The sequence below is a fragment of the Dendronephthya gigantea genome, unplaced genomic scaffold (genome assembly GCF_004324835.1).
Source record: "Dendronephthya gigantea isolate DGI-Jeju-01 unplaced genomic scaffold, DenGig_1.0 000001F, whole genome shotgun sequence".
NCBI classification, from domain to species: Eukaryota; Metazoa; Cnidaria; class Anthozoa; order Malacalcyonacea; family Nephtheidae; genus Dendronephthya; species Dendronephthya gigantea.
Window position 1 is genome coordinate 1,068,377 of NW_021163011.1, and position 19,871 is coordinate 1,088,247.

General features: G+C 34.9%; 3 protein-coding genes across 5 annotated transcripts in view; 2 read left to right on the plus strand and 1 right to left on the minus strand.

Moving 5' to 3' along the window:
- The window catches only part of LOC114523714 (DNA polymerase epsilon catalytic subunit A-like), a 28,895-nt gene extending 19,218 nt beyond the window's left edge, over window positions 1-9,677 (plus strand). The window contains exons 41-66 of the mRNA XM_028544732.1: window positions 218-324; window positions 444-489; window positions 877-959; window positions 1,383-1,476; window positions 1,568-1,652; window positions 1,859-1,931; window positions 2,427-2,514; window positions 2,842-3,017; window positions 3,336-3,450; window positions 3,639-3,707; window positions 3,988-4,082; window positions 4,373-4,462; window positions 4,654-4,738; window positions 5,088-5,170; window positions 5,408-5,528; window positions 5,918-6,040; window positions 6,371-6,442; window positions 6,560-6,673; window positions 6,809-6,894; window positions 7,045-7,183; window positions 7,696-7,742; window positions 7,960-8,047; window positions 8,193-8,275; window positions 8,461-8,593; window positions 8,932-9,041; window positions 9,557-9,677. Coding sequence (XP_028400533.1) covers window positions 218-324; window positions 444-489; window positions 877-959; window positions 1,383-1,476; window positions 1,568-1,652; window positions 1,859-1,931; window positions 2,427-2,514; window positions 2,842-3,017; window positions 3,336-3,450; window positions 3,639-3,707; window positions 3,988-4,082; window positions 4,373-4,462; window positions 4,654-4,738; window positions 5,088-5,170; window positions 5,408-5,528; window positions 5,918-6,040; window positions 6,371-6,442; window positions 6,560-6,673; window positions 6,809-6,894; window positions 7,045-7,183; window positions 7,696-7,742; window positions 7,960-8,047; window positions 8,193-8,275; window positions 8,461-8,593; window positions 8,932-9,041; window positions 9,557-9,614 — 2,463 coding nt within the window. The 3' untranslated portion in view covers window positions 9,615-9,677. The remainder of the gene's footprint in view (window positions 1-217; window positions 325-443; window positions 490-876; window positions 960-1,382; window positions 1,477-1,567; window positions 1,653-1,858; window positions 1,932-2,426; window positions 2,515-2,841; window positions 3,018-3,335; window positions 3,451-3,638; window positions 3,708-3,987; window positions 4,083-4,372; window positions 4,463-4,653; window positions 4,739-5,087; window positions 5,171-5,407; window positions 5,529-5,917; window positions 6,041-6,370; window positions 6,443-6,559; window positions 6,674-6,808; window positions 6,895-7,044; window positions 7,184-7,695; window positions 7,743-7,959; window positions 8,048-8,192; window positions 8,276-8,460; window positions 8,594-8,931; window positions 9,042-9,556) is intronic.
- A 342-nt stretch (window positions 9,678-10,019) lies between these two features.
- Window positions 10,020-13,994, minus strand: LOC114523735 (mannose-P-dolichol utilization defect 1 protein homolog). 2 transcript variants are annotated; one of them, XM_028544766.1, is made up of 7 exons: window positions 13,901-13,972; window positions 13,394-13,463; window positions 13,115-13,229; window positions 12,345-12,410; window positions 11,971-12,103; window positions 10,768-10,972; window positions 10,020-10,278 (listed from the first exon to the last, which is right to left on the minus strand). In XM_028544766.1, the coding sequence occupies exons 3-7, from the start codon at window positions 13,209-13,211 to the stop codon at window positions 10,042-10,044; spliced, it is 738 nt and encodes a 245-aa protein (XP_028400567.1). In that variant the 5' UTR covers window positions 13,212-13,229; window positions 13,394-13,463; window positions 13,901-13,972; the 3' UTR covers window positions 10,020-10,041. The 2 variants fall into 2 exon arrangements, with proteins under 2 accessions (XP_028400567.1, XP_028400574.1); XM_028544773.1 differs by lacking the exon at window positions 13,394-13,463 and having other exon boundaries at window positions 13,901-13,994.
- Window positions 13,413-19,338, plus strand: LOC114523724. Of its 2 annotated transcripts, XM_028544743.1 has the most exons (7): window positions 13,414-13,857; window positions 15,450-15,704; window positions 16,045-16,178; window positions 17,084-17,234; window positions 17,774-17,809; window positions 18,917-19,010; window positions 19,090-19,338. In XM_028544743.1, exons 1-7 carry the CDS (start codon window positions 13,480-13,482, stop codon window positions 19,185-19,187), a joined length of 1,146 nt encoding a protein of 381 aa, XP_028400544.1. In that variant the 5' UTR covers window positions 13,414-13,479; the 3' UTR covers window positions 19,188-19,338. The 2 variants fall into 2 exon arrangements, with proteins under 2 accessions (XP_028400553.1, XP_028400544.1); XM_028544752.1 differs by lacking the exon at window positions 17,774-17,809 and having other exon boundaries at window positions 13,413-13,857.
- Window positions 19,339-19,871: the final 533 nt, after the last annotated feature.

Sequence of the window (19,871 nt, forward strand, 5' to 3'; positions counted from 1 at the left end):
TTCGGATTCCTCCATTATGCATGATCATACAAGTCTGTCCTTGGTGCATTGCAATATGCATAATGTCTGTATAGGGTCTTGTGGATCTTGAATAACTATGATATTGCATGTAGTTTTAAGTTTTCCCTTGATTTGTGCGCATATATATGTATAGTCTGTAGTTTTTATGTGAATCTCTAGTTCTTTGTGGAAACACATTATTGTTTATCTTTTGCAGGAAATTGATTCATTTGATTTGGATCAATTACAATTCAGAACGCTGGCTGAATGCAATTACCTCCCTGAAGGAAACGTGAAGCATATTTATATGTATCATAGTGAGGGGTCAGTTGAATTATTTTCGGTCTGGGAGAGAAACGTGTGGACATGCAACACACGCACTGCTCTTGCATGCTTATTAATAACATATACAACTTTAATTTCTTGTTAAATTTTCCCTGCAGAAATAGCAGAACAATATTTGGAGTGTTTTTCAACTCTACGCAAAAGGTATTCCCTTTTCGTCCTCAATAAAATAGCGACTAATGAGTCAGTGACGACACCGACTTTTGAGCATTATTTATTAAGTCTTCGTCTTTTATGTGTATAGTCTACCTGGGGCCGGTTGTATAAATTACTGATTCTACTGCTACCATTACTGCTACCATTCTGATTGGCCAATTTGATTACTATAGTTTGTATTACTATAGTTTTGTTACCCCCCCCCCCTGTGTTTTCTGGAATCAGCATATCCATGATAACCCGATTCATGTTGGTATAGCAATAGTGGATGGATAAGTCATCTTTCAGAATAATACATTGTCTTTGATCTTGACTTAATTGCTAGTGGTAACACATATTTTTGTGACTGAGATAAAAAGTTGTATTCGTATTTAGGCGTCGTTCTTTGTTGTGGACACAGTGAGAAAAAATCATATGCCCAATCTTGATTCTCTCTATCAAGCTGAAAGGAGTGAAAGGTTAGTTATTTCGATGGCGATCTCCATTTTTATGAATCTCGATTCCGGTCGTGATTAGAGTAATGGCTATTAACATTAATTTAGGGCACATACAACAACACTTTTTATGAAAACGTTCAAACCCCCACGCCCTTTTCCCCTGGGAACCCTTTCAAACAATCTACACTGCTTTCATTACTAACATCTGTATTCTAAAAGCTCACACAAACTTAAAATCGTTGAGTAGGAAATCTCGATCTTCTCACAACTTTTCAACCAGAATAAGAGCTTGATTTTTATTTTTTTACCTTTTCCTTTGAACTTTCTCATTTAACAGGAATAACAAAATTTATATGTCACACTTGATTGTGAGTGTGAGTGTGAGTGTGCTTTTTGAGTGCAGACGTAAAGCTTTAATGCATAATGTTCTTGCTATAACTATAGGGTCAAGCGTGCAGCAGAAGAAGGCGATGATGAACCCATACTCCCCCCTTCCGAAATACATTTTGAAGTCAGAGTCGATACGGACCCAAAACATGTAAGTTGCAAATGACCGATTCTGTGGTACGTATTATTATGTTTCTACATTCTCTGTACACACGTGTATAATCTACAGCATTGCGTTTAAGGCTATTCGTGCTATACAAAGATCACTTGCAAATTACAAAGAAGAAAAGAAAGGACCCACAATGATACTTCTTCAATCGTCTTCGGGTAAGGCATAGTTCCTCTCACATTTCTAGTGTTTTCGAAGGCTCACTTGTTTGCTCGGATCCCAAATTTAAATTCGCATGTGGCGTAATCCAACAACATACGGTTTTCACATCAAATAGATGTGAAACTGTGTTAATAAATGGACACACATTCGGCGATTATGCGCTTATTTATTTTAGACAAATTTCCAACGTTTTACATTACAGGCAAAGAACAATTGAAAGCTCTTATTCCAGGACTAAACGACTTTCCTGTTATTTCAATTCCCAATAATGAAAGGTGCGCACTTATATATATTTTTGAAAATAAAATGACAAATATATTGATCAGGACTTCAGCAAGGATTGCCTTTAGCAATATGTTGACTAAACCGTTTAGCGTGACGATTTTTCATTGAAGTGAACAGAATCCCGAGATTCGCCATCGTGTATAGCAGCAATAGAGTCTTTCTTGGAAGAATTTTTGTCCTGCTTGTTCGTTTCAAGTTTCCTTTCTTTTGTAAGAATAGTTATTTTCCCAGTAATTTTGAAAAAAGTACAGTCCGTTTCCCTTTTAATACTACTTTTTAGCCTAAAATTTAAGGTGAGGTTCAAACTCGCTAATAACACTTTGAAAACGCTTTGAAAATACCCAAATTGTATTTGGTGTGTTTTTTATATTATTTATTTTAAATTATTTGTGCTTTTTCGCTTTACCACATGGCTATATTTAGCCAATCAGAGGTTGTGAATTATTTTAAATAAGTGATAAATTTGTCACTTTTCTTGTTCTTAGTGAGACGCCATTTAATATTCTGGATTGGCAGAGAAATGCTGCAAAAAGAGTCATCAAACATTACTTGTATAGTGAAACCTGGTTTCAGGTGCGTTAAAGAATTTGAATATCATTGATTTTCCATGATCCTCTTAATTAAGGCAAACATGAGAAGATGCCATTTTGTGATAATTGTGCCAGGTACATTTTGGTTGCATGCTTAGTGATTCTTTATAATTCAACTTGCCGGGTACGAATCACGATATCCTCTTCTGATACAGCAGATGTGAAACGTTTATTTCAAGGAACAACATCTATTCGAATTATTTCATGCATTTATTTACTTATTTACACATATTTTGGACTTTGGGGCACTAGACCGATAACGAAAAACCTACTAATGTTCGCTATCGATGTTTTCATGTTCCATATTTAGGCCCAAGTTGAACACGCAAGATACTGCCACATACCAGTTGGCAACATTACTACGGACGCTGCAGTTTTTTCCAGCGATGTATTCTATGCACGTAATCTTCTAAAGAATAATCACGTGTTGTGGCTCTCTCCAGGCGAAAAACCTGACTTGGGTGGGAAAGAGGAAGACGATAATAGGTAAATAATAAATACTAGCCTTTTCTTAAATCGATTAGGCAAACGTTCAGGGCCATCAATTCCACAGCATGAACTGTCCGGGGCTCTTTGATGTTTCATGAGGCACGAGACAACAAGTATAATCAAAAATATATTTCTGATTGATAACTCAACGTCAGAAAGATTTTACCAAGATTTATTGGATCTTAAATGTCTCAAAATGGCGGCATTGTTCGCTTGCATCAAGCGCAAACTCGGACAACGAGTCCTCCCTATTTAAAGAAAATAGGACACCAACCTTTTCGTTTTATTTTAAACCAATTTTAAACGCTTTCCTAGACCAGGCTTGGAATTTGAAGGAGATCACATCGTTGAAGTGAACAGCCCAGGTGCTTATCCCACTGTTTGCGTTGAACTATCTTTAGATGGGCTTGCTGTCAATGCCGTTTTGCAGGTATGTAGTTGGCTTGAACAGGGTGAAATGTACATTTGATTTGATTTTCGTGAATCTCTTAGAACGATGTTATGCTTGCTTGTCTTAGCCTTTGCCAAAACACCCAGAAAACCCATTTGGGCTTTACCTCGAATACAAAAATATACAATTGAAAATATCATTTTTGTCGTTCCCGATTTCTGTTTTAGTCATCCAACATAAACGACTTTGAAGGCGGTGCAGGCTCTGCAGCAGTCAGCTTTGAAAACATCAACCAGGTAATTTAGGATTTTTGCAACAGAAAAATATGTTTTTTATGTCGTAGTCAAGGTCTTTGGTGTAAAGATGTACCTGTAGTCCGAATACCCGTTGTTCGTTGTATCATCTTAAATCCCCTATTACCAAATATTGCTGTTGACAGTCAAGTAATGTATACATTATCATCCTTCGTTATGTTATGTTTTACGAGGTACTTGTATGGTCGTTATGAATATTATATATTAATATTGCAGTATACTTTGAAGCACAATGATACCGTTCCCTTTTATCCATCTTTAGGTCTCTTTGGAGGAGATGGTTACGACCGGAGGTGGAGCCGCTGCCAACAGTTTGACAGCTTATGATGAAACCGCTCTGTGTGGCAGTGCATTCAGGTAAAAAGCGACTGAAGGCCAACATTATTAGGCACCAAATTCTGAATGTTCCTCGCGAAGATTGTTGAGCTTAACTGCATCCATGTGCATAATTTCTTCAATTTTTTACAAAAAATAAAGGCATAAAAAATGTGCGGCTTTAGCCGGACTATACTAACATATGCATATCCTGCTATGTTTTAATCAAATTGTACGTAGATGGTGGTTATTGAAAGATTAGAATGTTACATGATTTATATTCTTCATATAATGTGGAATTCTTGTTTAACTGGATATTTTGGTAAATTTAGGGTGTTAAAATCTATGGTTCATTGTTGGTTACACGAAGTATCTTCCTTCCAGAATCCCTATGCTGATCTTCAGTTAGTTCATTTTTACCGGTAGGAAGAAATTCGACTTGATTCAATTTAGTCAAAAGCCAATCATAATAGCTATATATTCCTGGTTCATTTTTTCACACGAAAGTTTAATTAGGTTGTGAATTGCATGTTTTCAAATTAACATTTTTTGAAATAACATATGAAAGCAAGTCCTGTTGGTGGGAATTTAATGTAGTTTCGTCTTGGTATAGATGGCTTCAAAATCCTTCGTCCTTACTTTACGACCCTGCTCTGGCTCGTCTGGTGCAAGGAATGATGAAGAAACTATTTTTACAAGTTTGTGCATTCCTTTTTTCCGACTTAGAGCAGTCTTACCGTAGTCCCGAAGCACTATTTTATTTCATTAAGTACGCGAAATTGATAGAAAAGCTTCAGAAGGAAAACTGGTTTCCTCTTCCTGACGAGATATTTCTTTAATATTTGCACTCCCATCCATTTGCATGGGAAATTCAAATCCACGAAAATTAAGAATTCGCCTTTTTATAAAAAGGGAAAACATTGTGTAATTTCTGTTAAGACATTGTAATACCATAATATATTATTCTATTTGCTACGCTAACCCTACATTATATCTATCACTGTATGCTATGATCAGCATGCAAACTGTTGTTTTACTTTTATATAGCTTATTTCGGAATTCAAAAGACTGGGTGCCACCGTTGTTTTTGCCAACTTCAATCAAATCATCATTTGCACTAGGAAAAGGAGGTAGTTGTGTGTTCAACGTTTCCAACAATCAATTAATGTATATAATAGGATATTTAGGAGTACGGACGAACAAACTTGCTAAATGTTCACTTCTGTTAATGATTAATATACGTAGAGATATCTATTTCACAACGGAGCTCTTTCTGAACGGTATAGGGATATTGCTCCGTATACCTAGCTCCTATATACTTGTCCTTGTTCGTAAGACAAAGATGAGTTTCATATTATGTTTTTTAGTGTCACCGATGGATTTGCATATATCAATTATATTCTCAAAAGTATTCAGTCCAAGGAGTTGTTCTGCAGCCTTGATATTACTGCAACCGGATGTTGGGAATATCTTTTGTGGATGGATCAGGTATATATAGTTGGTTAAACAGAATTATTAAGTGAAATGTAATTATAATATACACTTGATGTATGCTCCCGAGTGAGACTCGAGAGAAAACAAAACTCACTATTTCCCGAGGTAGTGTACATTAAGTGTTTTGTTATATAGAAACAAAAACGTAGATGTTACACAACAATTTGATTTAAAAAAGAAACCCACTTTACTTTGTTATGACAATATGCGGGCAACAATTTTTCACGTGTGTCCCTGGCGGGAAACATTGCACTTATTCAAAGTCATGTGACTACGAATGAACCAATCACATTTAAAATACACAGCACCTATATAACAATTCTATTTTATCCCAAATGTTATATAACTCGTATTTCCAAGATATAATGAGCTACGGTTTCTAGGCAAACCATGGTGGTGTGCGAGGCGAGGTTCCCAGAGATGATGACGATGTTGAAAATAATAACGAAGAAGATGAAAATGGATCTGATGTTGAAGAGATTGATAACAAACCTGATAAAAAAACTGTAATTTACAGTCATTGCACTACCTTGTCTAGCTTGAAATTGCCATCTCGTCCACTGTCCACCTAAAACCTTCTCTTGAAGTCTTGATTTGTGTGATGAAGGTCAACAGTAGATATTCATTTTTTGAACAGCATGTGGCATGTAATTGCTTTATTTCTATTTGTTGCAGCATTTTCACGGTATATAAAACCATTACTGTTGTAATACTCACTCTCTTCCCTCGTTTCCACGGTTCCTATTCTATAAATATAAACTGACTCTATATATATAAACTGACTTATTAGGTCGCGAATAACTGTATTAAACTGACATAATATTATTTTTTCCCAGCGCCCAGTAGAAATGAACTGGAATATTGGTAAATATTTACCCTCTTCAGCTTCGTGTCAAAACTTCTTTAAGGTGAGATCATTTATGCTTAACTTGAAAACTTATGGCACGACAACCTTGATCGTTAGCATGGTTAAAACAATTCCAAATCCATTTTGCCAATGTCTATATGTTTGCTTTTCAATTCAGATTGTTATCGCGAAACACATTCATAATATTCATAAACACCTTTTGGCTGAACGGCGTCTAATCGAACCCGGTTCAACTCCGGTAAGAAAACGGACCGGATCTTCCCAAACTCAGGTAACTAACTATAGAGCGGGAACTCATTGGATGGAACTCAAAGATGAATTGCTTGGCCAACAGAGTTGAGGCTCAAAAGGTTTAAAATGGTAATTGTATATATTGTAAATGCCTGTTTTTGTTTTTCGCTCAAAGAAAATGGCGGATTCCTCAGCAACACCAAGTCTTGTCTCTTTCACTCAAAAGCAAATCGAGGGAGACGTAACACAACATCTTTTTACGTAAGTATTACGCGGGTGCCATGGAATGGTGGCATGAAAGTGTTACCAACCGCATGCTTTTTTGACATACCGCGTATCTACTCGCTCAAAATTCATATTATTCATTGGCGTGATATGAATGAACAACGTACATGAAATGTTTCTTTACAGCATAACACAGAAAATCCAACAGACATTGTCTGGTGATAGGCATTCACGAGGCGATCCTAGCGCAGAATTCCCTCTGCTCCCTGGCTCACATCTACCTCTCAATAACCCAGCTTTGGAGTTCGTGAAATATGTTTGTAAGGTAATACACGTGTGATTGATAGCCCTGCAAGAGCAGGTATTTACTCTATGCATTTGATCACCGCTGCAACTGGATTGTATAAATTACACCGGTCATTTTTCGACTTTCTCTGGCTAAAGTTGATTTTGATAGTTATATCTGCCATCGCTTACTGTTGTGCGTTGTGATAATGGTGAAGTTTGTGCCGGTATATCGAGTTGTTTTTGCTATTGTTGGACAACACACTCCTCTAAGGAACGAAGCCACAGAAATAACAAAGATATTAAGTAGGCTTTTTGAAACTTTGTTTTTATATCGTCCGTAAAAAACAAGCCAATGTAGGTGTTATAGGAATACAGATACCATGGCTTGTAAATTTTTCCGAAAATTATTTACTGTTTCTCAGCTTTACGTCTTTTGATATTTTTGTCGATAAAAATGAAATTGCAGGAAAATGAATGTTATGGGTATTAGGCCATCTTCAGGTATTTCTCTCGTGCCGGTGTAAAGTAAACGCATGTGTTATTTTCTAGGCATTGTCCTTGGACTCCAATACACAAAACCAAGTAAACAAACTTAGGTAAGTTATGGATTTTACTATTCCATTTCTCTGGCATTTTCAAAAACCTTTCGCTGCTCTCATATTACAGGAGCGTGAAATAGATATACAATTCTTTTCATAACAAAGCTCACACGAACCCATTTAATACCACCCTCCCCCCATGCAAAGATATCTTGGGGCAAAATCTGCTTCATAAAGCTTAAAACAAAAAGTTATATTGCTAATTGTTTTTCAGACGTGACTTGCTCAGATTAATCGGAGTTGGTGAATTTTGCCTTGAAGCAACATTTATTGATCCCTGCCTATCATTTGTTCTCCCCGAGGTATGCTTTCATATAATATAAGTTCAGGCCATAATGAAGAACGAAAAACTCACGAGAATCAGTGTAGTAACAGTATTATGGTAAGTAGTGTACATTGCGAACTAAAAACGCGCTCCTCACATTGAACTCAATTGTACAATTGTAGGTTATCTGTACATATTGCAATGGTTGTCGGGATATAAATCTCTGCCGTGACACTTATATCGTACATCCTGAGGGAGATAGAGCGTAAGTTCAGTTGTGAAGTGAGGGTCTGTGCAACACCTGATAGTTGACCAAAATTAAGCATGTTGGTCAACTATCAGGTGTTGTTTTGGTGTGTCACTTAAACACATACATATATGGCACATTAAAAAATGGTACACATGCATGCATTCATCATAACTGCTAATAATTGTTATTTATCGTTTTAGTATTGCACTTCAATGTCCGTACTGTCAAAATGAGTATGATATGCAGGATATTGAACAAATGCTTATAAGTAATGCACAAGACAAGTCGATGGCGTTTGTACTACAAGATGTAGCCTGTTCGAAATGCCTGGGTGTAAGTGTTAGCGAAAAATTCTACAGCACATTTTAATGATTGTATAGTTTTATATTTGCTTCCAGTTTTTTTTAAAATTATATTAGTTAACTGCCCAATTATTCTACATTCTGCTATATAAAATGCTCATTCGCTTCTGTCAAAAAAACAAAAATTGGCAGGTCTATATAGCTTCTTCATATGGTTTTCATTGCGCCGTTTCGCAGCCCTTCATCCCACAAACAATCTCCCTCAAAAGTGAGAAACGTATAAAAAAGCCTGCGCTTTTCAACGCGGCTTCTATGCATTATGGTTTGCTATTGCCTCGAACGTTTACAATATTGGATTGTTCTTGGCAGGTTAAAGATCAGAACATAGCCTCTTATTGCCGCTGCGCAGGAGAATTTGTTAACACAATTAAGAGAGAAACCTTTCGAGAAAAGATGAAAACGTTTCAAAACATTGCCAGGTTTGTTTCTCGTGTTTGCATGCTGTTTGTTATCATGTTTGCATGAATCTATCACAATGACACAAAATAATGCATTGCAATTTGAGGTTTGCAAATTTTGTATATTTTTAAAAATAAAAATAAATCAAGAAATTTAAACTGCTTCTGAAAAAGTGCGTCGCTGTTGGTATACGAAATTTGGGACGCTTTTTTAACCGTTGTGATAGATATTTACTATAACGGAGTTATTTACATCTGGTTACCGAATAATTCTTCTAGTTCAAAAGTTTGTTTAGCCTATTGAAAAAATGGGTTTTTAGATACCCCATTGAAACTCCCCCATGTAAATTTGTAGGATGGGGTTCGAATCTCTGTGAGATGTTAAATGAAAACATCCCAGAAAGATATCCATTCCATAGGTATTCAAAACACACCAAATTTTGCTAGCTTGTCACTACTGCTCTAGTCCCTACTTACTACATAGCTACGTAAACTTCCCCTAAAAAAACCACATGGATTTTTTTTATATATTGTAGATATTACAAGTTTCGACAATTGCAAGAGACAGTGGATTGGATACTTCAAATGAACTGATATGAAAGAAGTTGACCGAACTAACCATTCCAGCGAATCAAGTGCATTTAAAGTGCCTATACACGACAATTTTTTGTTCATTTGTTAAAAGATTTCCTATGAAACTGTGACAAAAGACACTTCAACAACGTTTATCTGCAGTAAAATTTGAAAAAACAATATTTATTTTCATTTGTAATTATATATAAATAATGCAAAGTTGCGTCATGTGACTTAAATCATTTACCGGTTCATATTAAGTAAATTTTTAAACTATAATATTGTGAATAGTGCAATCATTAATTCGGTGAATTTACTATATTTATATTCCTTGCATTGTTTAGGGTGAGAAGATGTCATTGTGAAATTGAAATGAAATTAACGGTTCATCCTAATCGAGGGCCTATATACAAAACTAGAAGCCATAGGCCATAATCTCGAACTTCCATTATTCACTTTTTTTAACCTTCCCATCCGCATGTTTATCAGGGTAATAGGCGATTTGGAAAAGCAAAATCCCGTTTAGGACGAGTGCCAGGAGGAAGTTGGCAAGGAGGATCATGTCTCCAGTTTCGTGATATGTTGTGAAAACACGCGCTATGCATCCACCGAACAGGAGGAATACCATCAGACCTGACAATTGTCCGGTATGGCCATTGCGCAGGTTCTCGTATATTTGGAGGCACTAAAGAGAAGAAACAGCAGGTTGGTAAAACGCGTAATCTTCACTGCTGATGCAATGAAGAGAGATGCAATGGAGTCCATCATTCAAGGTTTGCCTAGATATTTTGTTATTTTTCTTCATGCACATTCTTGAGAATTAGCTAAATGCTATAGAGGAATTATTGCAAAAGGGCAAAAAAAATGGTGAATGCATGCTTCTTAGCAATGGGCATTGAATAAGATGAAGCACATTCAATCACATCACAGTGAATTCATTTTTTCAGATTCATTTCACCTCTGATGGTTGTTAAAAGTCTGTAGATCTGCAATGTTATAAGCAGCAAATCGATCAACTAGAGCCAATCTAAACCTCTTTCAATAATTTACATATGTCAGAGGGGAATTGGATCTGATTGAATCATGTGATTGGATCCTGTGAACAGACCTTTATAGGTATTAAATTTGTTTGTTGATACAGTGATAGCTTTTTGGTAAATAAACATGGACTTACTTTGCTAAACGATACGATGGGCATGACAACAAACTGCAATTTAGTATGTATGTCTACTGGCACCACACCACAAGTTAATGTATACACAAAGACTGAATACGCAATTGGAAATAATATAGCCCCAGTTATGACACCATTGTAATAATAGCAGAGCATGATTATAATAACTGTTTGAATACTCATGAATGATGTTTCTCCCCAAGTACTACAAGAAAAAAATAGAACATTAGATAAGTTACCCTTTTACAAAAGTATTACTAGGTATGTACCTGGTATCACTTTTCTTTACTTATCAATTTTCCAATTGGGTTATTTGCCAATGGTTAATAGACCTTTCCCATTTTAGCTTTCAAGCATGCAATGTGTGATGATAGTTGATTATCAAGCAACTTTGAGTTGCGATATCACCTGCTTTGAAGCAATTTTGTTTGTAAGAAAACCTGCTGATTCTTTTTGCTTCTTTGTTAAACTAAATCATTCCTGAGCATGGCAAAATAACAACTCAAATTGACCTTGATAATCAACTACGGTCATGCATTGCGCGCTAAAAAGCTAAAAGGGGAAAGGTCTATAAGAAGACTATAAATTATAATGCTACAAATTTTAGCAAGGTGATCCAAATTTATGGCAAATCCAGGGTAAATAAATTTAAAAATTATAGCAATTTATGGCAAATCCACGATAAATAAATTAAACTTCATTCAGCTATAAATTGCAATCAAATTGGTAAATTTCATTATTTTTTTTCCTTAGCAATCCATAAGTAATAGTTTTTTTCATTTTCAAACATTTTCAAACAGTTTCTATTTTGAATTCAAAATGTGTGATTCATTCTACTGTGTAATTCATTCTACTTTACTCTAGTTTTGTCACTAAACGTGATGTGTTCAAACCCCTTCAAATTGTTTAAAAGCTTGGAAATGATTTTAAATTATTAATTCCAGAGTTATGAGCATGATTTTCTCCAATGTAAGCATCTAGCAATATATATCTGTCATGTTTATCAAATTTGCTGAGTTTCAAAAGCCTTGGATATTTCTTCTATGTAATTCTCTGAGCAATCACAGTACCAGTTAGTTAGGTTCAATTATAGTTAGTGATATGCAGCAATGAACTGTGTACTTTTAAGTGTGAGTTTTAGAACAATTCGCCACAGCTTGTTATATTCATAACTCCTTACTTTAGTTAAAAGTATTAGACTACCTGAATGGGAATCCTTTTTCTAAGTTATATGCAAGAGTCAAGGTGTATGCTAACAGTTCTGCATAAAAAGACAGGATGTTTAAGCCTTCCGTACTTCTGGCCTTCAAAATCTTCACTATTTGAGGTACTTTCACTAAAACAAAATTTAAGTCAGAGTTGTTTTTACAAAACCATAATAGTACTATAGAAATTTCAAATTCTCTCTAAACAGAATAAACAACAAATAGATAATACTAAGAGCACAATTTCAAATATATACTATTGAAACCAGTTACCTCTTTTCATAATTTACCTTGTCTAAAGCCAAATGAGGTTTAGGGATTTTTTCATGACACAAATTAGTGCTTACAATTATTGTACATAATCAAACCTACCCATTGCTGAGCCGACAACTACCCCATAACCAAGTCCTTTGCTGATAACAAGTTTCAAACATGGAACTATTAAAGACAGATAGACATTGGTGATGACTAAATTGCTAAATACTGCCCAGTTTTCACAAATGTCTGAAATGCTGTGGTTTAAACTCTAGGATAGACCTGCTGAATAATAATTATTTAAAACTCATTCCTGATCTGCTCCTATAAAAATTGTTTTGTCACTGCAGTATAAAATTTGTTATATATACAGAATTATTTTTTTTACTAACAACAGCAAGCAGGCCAATTTGATGTATTTTTGCATCTTTATATTTGCTATTAAACACATTAAAATAGAAATCTTAGACATTGCAATTTGAATGCCATACTACATGTACATACATAGTACATGTAGGCTGATGTACAGGTAAATCATTAAACTCATGTTAAACCTAAAAAAACACACTGCGATATTCTCGCACTTAGCATTTCCTACTGTACTCTTTATGTTACTAAGTTACTGTATTACATTTACAAACTTGGACATACGATATGGAAAACGTTGTTCATAAGTATAGTACTATTATAGTATTGGCAGTATCTTATTTAGGAGAAGATGCGCAGATTACTTCAATAATAAATGAAAAGGTTTGCACCACGTAAGAAAATACAGTTTTCAGGAAAAATATACCAAATTTTGTGAACATATGTTTTATAGGTGCCTCCACGTATCAATATCTTATAAGAGAAATTAAATATGTGGAAACTCAGAATGGAAAGCTTACCATCGAAGAAATTATAATCTAGAAAGAACTTATCGTGACATTCCCTGGTTATAAGCAGCAATACCCAAGGGGTGAAAAAGAAGTCACCGGCCGCCATCTTGACGTGTATTCTGATCTGAAAAAGTGGAAATCATACACTGGATTGTTAATTTTTGCTTCGTAAGCGATTTGTTTACGATTTAGAACCACAAGAATCATAATAATTTTTACGCATTTTCGCCTGTGTATTTAATACCATAGAATCTTGTTTGCATAGCTAGAGACTAGCACAAAAATTACCTTATAAAAATATGATTTTTCTTATAAGGTCAGTGACTCCTTCGTTGACGTGTCAATTTTAATAACTCTTCTGAAAATCAATATTCATGCAGATTTTATGGATGATTCATGATTCATTAATCTCAAAATTAAATATGGCAGACAAGCCAGCTCACGAGCGTTTCGAGGAAATAGGCGAAAAAGCAAGCAACGATGAAAAATCCCTCCCGTTTACGGAGAAACTTCATTTGTTGGACAAAGAAATTCGCTTGCTTCGAGAGTTTTGTCTCAAGGTTGGACTGAACGACAAGGAAATCGAGTGCTGTGCCGAACCACTGCTGAAAGAACAGCGAGCCGAGGATCACAAGAAGTGGTGGACTAAAGTATTTTACGTTTCTTTCTTCCTCGCGATTGTTGCATTTTTATTGTGGTATGAGCCAACCTACCGCTATATTTGTATCTTTGGAAAGCTCGCAAGCATGAAGGTATAAAAATTCGAAATCTAAGGGGTTTCAAAACAAAACTTACCTAAATGTAAAAAGGGCAATCAGCCTTTTGTTCAAAGAATAGTAAACATTGTGTTCGATACAAATGAGGATCCGCAGGGGTGTTCCCCCACATAACTTGAATACTTCATACAATTTATTGTTAATTGATACAATTTGTCCGCAGTCCTGAATTCTAATTACGCATTCTTGATTGGATAAATTGTAGCAAGTTATGTAAACAAAGTGTCCCCACGCGAGGCATTTATTAGTTCTAAACATTTTTTACCCTTTAGCTTGTGCATTTTTGCTGTTGAAATTAATTAAATAATTAATAAAATAAGTCATTTCAATAATTAATGTTTGCAATCTTATTTGCAATGTTTGCAAGCTTATTTGATTTTACCCAATATGCTGTAAGGTCAATGCCATTCTTATGCTTTTCTTTATATGAAGTTGAGTATAGATGATGATATTGTGTTGTGAATCTGATCCCACTCTTTACATGCCCCCTAACATTGATACCTGACTGAGCCCAGTAATTTATATGCATTGTCAATTTTTTTATCATCCAAATAAAAATTTGCATGGATGTTGTAGTCTTTGATGAAAATAAGACAATGGAAATAAAAACAAAAGTACAAGACCTATAATTTATACTCTAAAATCATTACTATGATATAGGAACTTTTTAACACATTGCAAACAAGGGTTTGGGTATGCTTTTGCAAGAAACTTAATTGAAGTGTGAACCCCCTGTCTTAAGCCCTGGAAATGCAATTAAATTTACTAGTAGGAGTTTGAAATGTTTCATACAAATTCTTAAAAAACTCTAAAAAAACTTAGCTAATCTCTCTAAAATTATAAAAATTATGCAATTATAAAAGAACATGCACAGCTGCCTATATAGCTACTTTTTGGAAAAAACATCAAATTATGCTAATTGTAACGCATCAAAATTCATCCTTTAGTTATCTAATTGTATAACAGATGTTCATAAGGAGATTAATTTTATCGATCCGCTCCATGGTTCCTATATACATAAGCTCTACCTTTTATTCCTTTAGAAGTTTAGTAAGCCAATACGATGTCCCAAATGTAAACATTACAGACTGTACATCACCTTCGAGGTGTTAGCCTGCTTTCAAATACAGAATCATTGTCACCAAGTAATATTTGCCAGGTGACAAATAAAAAAGACTAGAAATGATTTATTTTAGGAGTTTATTTAGTTGTTGCTATCAAATTTGTTGTGTCACTGATAAATTTATGTAAATGTATGATGTAAATGATGGCAGTTGATAAATAAAAAATAAATTAAAATATATATTCAGCATTCTACTCATTGAATTACTATATACATATCGAAAAATTTCAGCCCTGTTATTTTTCGGAGCTTGTTTTTTCTCATATATCACCAAATTGTCCGCTGGTAAAAGTTTTTGAATTTTGGGCGGAGAAAGTTATAACTATGTTTTAATTAGCAAGTTGCGCGCACGTAATTACTGACCAATAAGATTGCCGAAATCGGTTTTCAACGTCCGGCGTGCGGTATCTGAAATTGGGCTTTATTCTTTCTTTTAATACTATAGCTTTTGCCTTACTGGGATTGGACAACTGAATTTGAGAAGGATTGTTTTGTTGAAAACCCATACTATGTTGACGAATTCTTGACCGAAGATGATTGTGAAGTGTGTACGGCAATTTCTGGGACGCGACTAAAGAATGTTAGTCAAGATTTGATGGCGGAAAATTATCTTTTTAATGCAATTCCAGTGGTTGTCACCGATGCCACCAAAGATTGGCCAATTGATGTTCAAAGTTTTGATTTGAATAAGCTAAAAGAGGTGTGTTTACTGTGTTACTCATTTTTAAAAACTTTACTTAGGGTCGCGCAAACCTGTTCTACCAAATGACGGTCGCGCGTTCCACGGTCAGGTTACGATTTGTATCATATTGTGTCACAGTAAGTGGGAGGTTTCGGCTTCGGAAAATTAGACTAAACAACTGCATGGTTGTTTTACAATTATACAATATATTGCAATTTCTATAAATATATATATATATATATATAGTCACGACTGAAGCAGATAATAGCTATATATATATTCTGAATGTTGATTTTGGTAAAATTACTAAGGCGCAGCTTCAACATTGTTTGAATGTGTTTTTCCCTATTTTTTTTAGGTCTATTTGGATAATAAACTTTCAGATCCGGCAAAATATTGTACATTTGAAGCATTCGACGCGAATATAGATTCTGCTCGGCAGTTATTTTCAGTATTACAAGATAATAATCTGGACCACTGGCAAGGATACTGGTAATTATATATATATATATATATATATATTATATATATATATTATATATATACTATACATATATATATATATTATATATATATTATATATATTATATATTATATAATATAAATATATATATATATTATATATGTATATATATATATATATTATATATATATTATATATATATATATATATATATATATATATATATATATATATATATATATGAACATGCATGTAACTTGCTTTATGTATATTAGAGGTTACTGCGGATGGTTGTAGCTATATTCTCACGAACAAAAATTGTTATTTATGCATGTCAACATGCCTAAACATTAAAAAGCTAACCATCGTACTCATATTCGGAAAAACGCGGGAGTGAAATTATTTCAAGCTCAAAATACATTCTTCGATGAAAAAAAGTTTAAATATCATATTACCTCTCTTATATATACATGACACGTTACATATATAACACGTTAAAATACGTGTATATGGCATGGATTTTCTCTTATATATATAGTGGCATAAAGAACCTGCAAGTAATTTGCGCGAACCCAGCAAACAAAGTATGCATGGGAGGGGTTTCTATGAAAATCCTTAAGCTTATGTATATTTCATAGCTGTATCTTAATCACAGACACTTCGAGCACCCAGTAAAATAGGCCGCACACACTCAGTTTTAACATTTCCTCACTCTAACGCCGGTCGCCGGTCAAACAATGAACCTGATTAAATATCAGGAAAATTTATTAGTACGTAATACAGGAAGGAGCATTTCATGCAAAATTGGAGAGTTTGGTTGTGAAATATTGAAACTTATGAAAAATAGCTTTTGCCGTGCAAAGTTGGCAAATTCGAATAAATTAGTAAGGCCATGGAGGAACGCTCCAAGTTCTCTACTTTTGTTCTATTTTAGGGAAAACTGTGAACCAGCAACAGCGAAAAGTATTCGGAAATTCTATCGACGACCGTATTTCTTGCCACCAATGGCTGAAGCGGCGGCCGAGAATTGGGTTTTTGCGGCGTATGACAGCGAAGGAAATGAAGCGGGAATGAAATGGGAACATGTAAGATATAAGTGTTTGCTGTCGCGTCGATGTTGTAATATAAAAATTCTGTCGCGTCAATGATTTGAAACGTCTCTTTCAACTATACATTCGAGTTGAGACTTGAGTGAGCCAGGGTACCGTGCTTTAGGTTCATATCCAACTATCCAAGCCTTCAGCTAAACTGCATGAATGTTGACGTCATACCAAACTTGTGCCGCGAGGAAAAGCAGAAATTGTATGAAAAGTGTAGCGAGGAATCTAACGTTCTTTTTTATGAATATAAGAACGTACATCTACTTCTTCATGCACTGACTATATTGCAGAAGAATGTTACCGAATGGGATTATTATATATCTTGGGGTTCACAAGTTCCCTCTTATTTATAAAATCAAATCAAGCGACTGATTTAGGTATTGAAACGAATCTCTTCGAAACGAAACAAGCATATATGCTTCAGTTATTATCAGGATGACGTTGTCAGGTTTTTTTTTCATTTCAAAACGTCGCAGTCATTCAAAAACGAAATCAGACATCAGTGTACTTTTTTAAATCTGCAGGTTTCTTTTGGTGGAAGTGCTACTTGGGTAACCCAGGTAAGACAGCATAAACAAAAGCCTGTCATTGCCAGAAATGCATGAATGTCAGAGTTTGAAATATCTTTAAACGAAGACATGATTTTGTTAAATCCGATATAATTATCCGGACTAAATCGATTGTTTGTTTCAAGCATTTTGTGATTTTAAGAAATTTGCGATTCATTGATCAGCCTTTGACTTCACCTTCTCTTTTTTGAAGTGAAGGCCAACTCTTAGCTCGTTTTTTTTATAACAATGTGTTGCACCATCTATCATCTATTTATATAACTATAACGTCAAATTTTACATCCTTTAAAGAAATTACCCAAAACAAAACGTCGACCGTATTTCATTTACAAAACAATAAAGGAAAAAGACGTAAAATTGGTTCACCAAGAACATATATATAGACTGAAATTGTCGCGAAATAATCGCTTTAAATTACCATGCATTCGCGCGGTTTAACTTTTTATGCACGATATATTGAGAGTTTATGTTGTCTGTTCATTCCCACCTTTTCCAGATATGAATAGCTAAGCGGAATTATGCCCCTCGTCTAAATTAGTGCATGTAGGGGCGTGACCTTGGACGTGACACCTTTTGTGAAACTTCCAATTATATTGGCTTCACAGACGGGCAACTTTGCAACGCTACATGTCTTATCTCTTTGTCACGACAATCTTTTCTGTTCGGCGAAAACTTGTCAAGGAATATACTTCTTGTCAGTGGGCGTGTGGGTGGTCTTTGGGAAGGGCGGTTTAGGAAGAACGTTCTTTTCCTTATCGTACCGTACTGTGACTTAATTCTCAAAACAATTATACACGATAGCAATTGGTGTCCAAAAATAAGTTTGTTGCCACAAAAATTAATAGCGTTTCGCTGTATAGTAGCTATTAAATGTAGTTCCTTTGCTATTTTAATTCCTATACGGTATGAGCAGTATCCAGTACACTAATAATGAATGTTTATGAGTGCACTGGTAAGATTGGCGTACAATCTGTGGTGGTTACAGTCTTTGTACAAGGTGAGAACTGAGAATAGGGTAGAGAGTACCTTATAACTATAGCAGAAAGTGATAAATGATCGATTCAATCGATGTTTGATACGTGTTGCATTGTTTTCTAGATTAAAGGCCAGAGTCAAATTGTTCTTAAACCAAAATCTCCTTGTGATGCAATATGTAAAAAGATGTCTGCTACATTGAAACCTGGCGAGACAAGTAAGTTTAAAATCGATCTAATATACAACAATTTACTGACACCATGCCACCTGTTCTTACGATGTTCACTTTTAAATAGTTGTTTTCGTGAACCGTCTTTGGGAGTTTAAGAGAAGACCGCGTGCCACAGAGATGTCTATAAGTGTTGCCGCCACTGTGAGCTGGGATAAAATCTAGACTTGCCTGGCCTAAATAGACTAATTGCTACTTATCCATGCAGTATCTTGGCTCTGACCTCTTTCGAAGTTGGAAGAATTATTAATACTATATCTAAAACGTACGTGAAACGTGATAAAAATAAATACATTGATTTTCGTTTCTGATCACATATGTGCATTCTTGCTTTTTTGTCGTTATTAAAAAAATTTATTATGATATTGACAGCATGCAACGAAACGTTAGTCAATGAATTATTCATTTTGTTAGCTATATTATATGTCTTGTTTGGGCTTTCTGGGCTTTTAATTTTTTCAATGGTTTTCCTTCTAAAAGTCATTTGTCGGTTGTTGATGTTGCTGAAGCTTCGTTTGAAGTGAACATGCACTCACAGCCACCCACGTATCAGACACATACGTAAATATATTGGCCAACAAGACTTCCTCTTCACTGAGCTCTCGTGTTGACAACAACAACAAGGACTAAAACCCCCAACAATTATTTTCAAGATTATGCTATACTTATAACCTGGGCGACCAACTTACAATATTTGCAAGCCAAAATGTGCATTATTATTTTTTTTTGACTTTTTCCTATACAGATCTGTTACTTCACAACCTGTTACTGACTCCTTTCTGGGCTAAAATACCGGCATTATTTCGTTCAGTCAATATATACAAGTTCAATATACAAGCTGTTCAATTG

Bases quoted from the DNA above. Each gene is read 5' to 3' on its own strand.
- LOC114523735 (XM_028544773.1), bottom strand. From the start codon at position 13,211: ATGGCGGCCGGTGACTTCTTTTTCACCCCTTGGGTATTGCTGCTTATA. The intron at 12,411-13,114 runs GTAAGCTTTCCA...TGTCTTTAATAG, and splicing joins AGATTATAATTTCTTCGATG to TTCCATGTTTGAAACTTGTT. The intron at 10,279-10,767 runs GTAAGTCCATGT...TCTTCTCTTTAG, and splicing joins CCATCGTATCGTTTAGCAAA to TGCCTCCAAATATACGAGAA.
- LOC114523724 (XM_028544743.1), top strand. From the start codon at position 13,480: ATGCAGATTTTATGGATGATTCATGATTCATTAATCTCAAAATTAAAT. The intron at 13,858-15,449 runs GTATAAAAATTC...TTAATACTATAG, and splicing joins GAAAGCTCGCAAGCATGAAG to CTTTTGCCTTACTGGGATTG. The intron at 17,810-18,916 runs GTAAGACAGCAT...ATTGTTTTCTAG, and splicing joins GTGCTACTTGGGTAACCCAG to ATTAAAGGCCAGAGTCAAAT.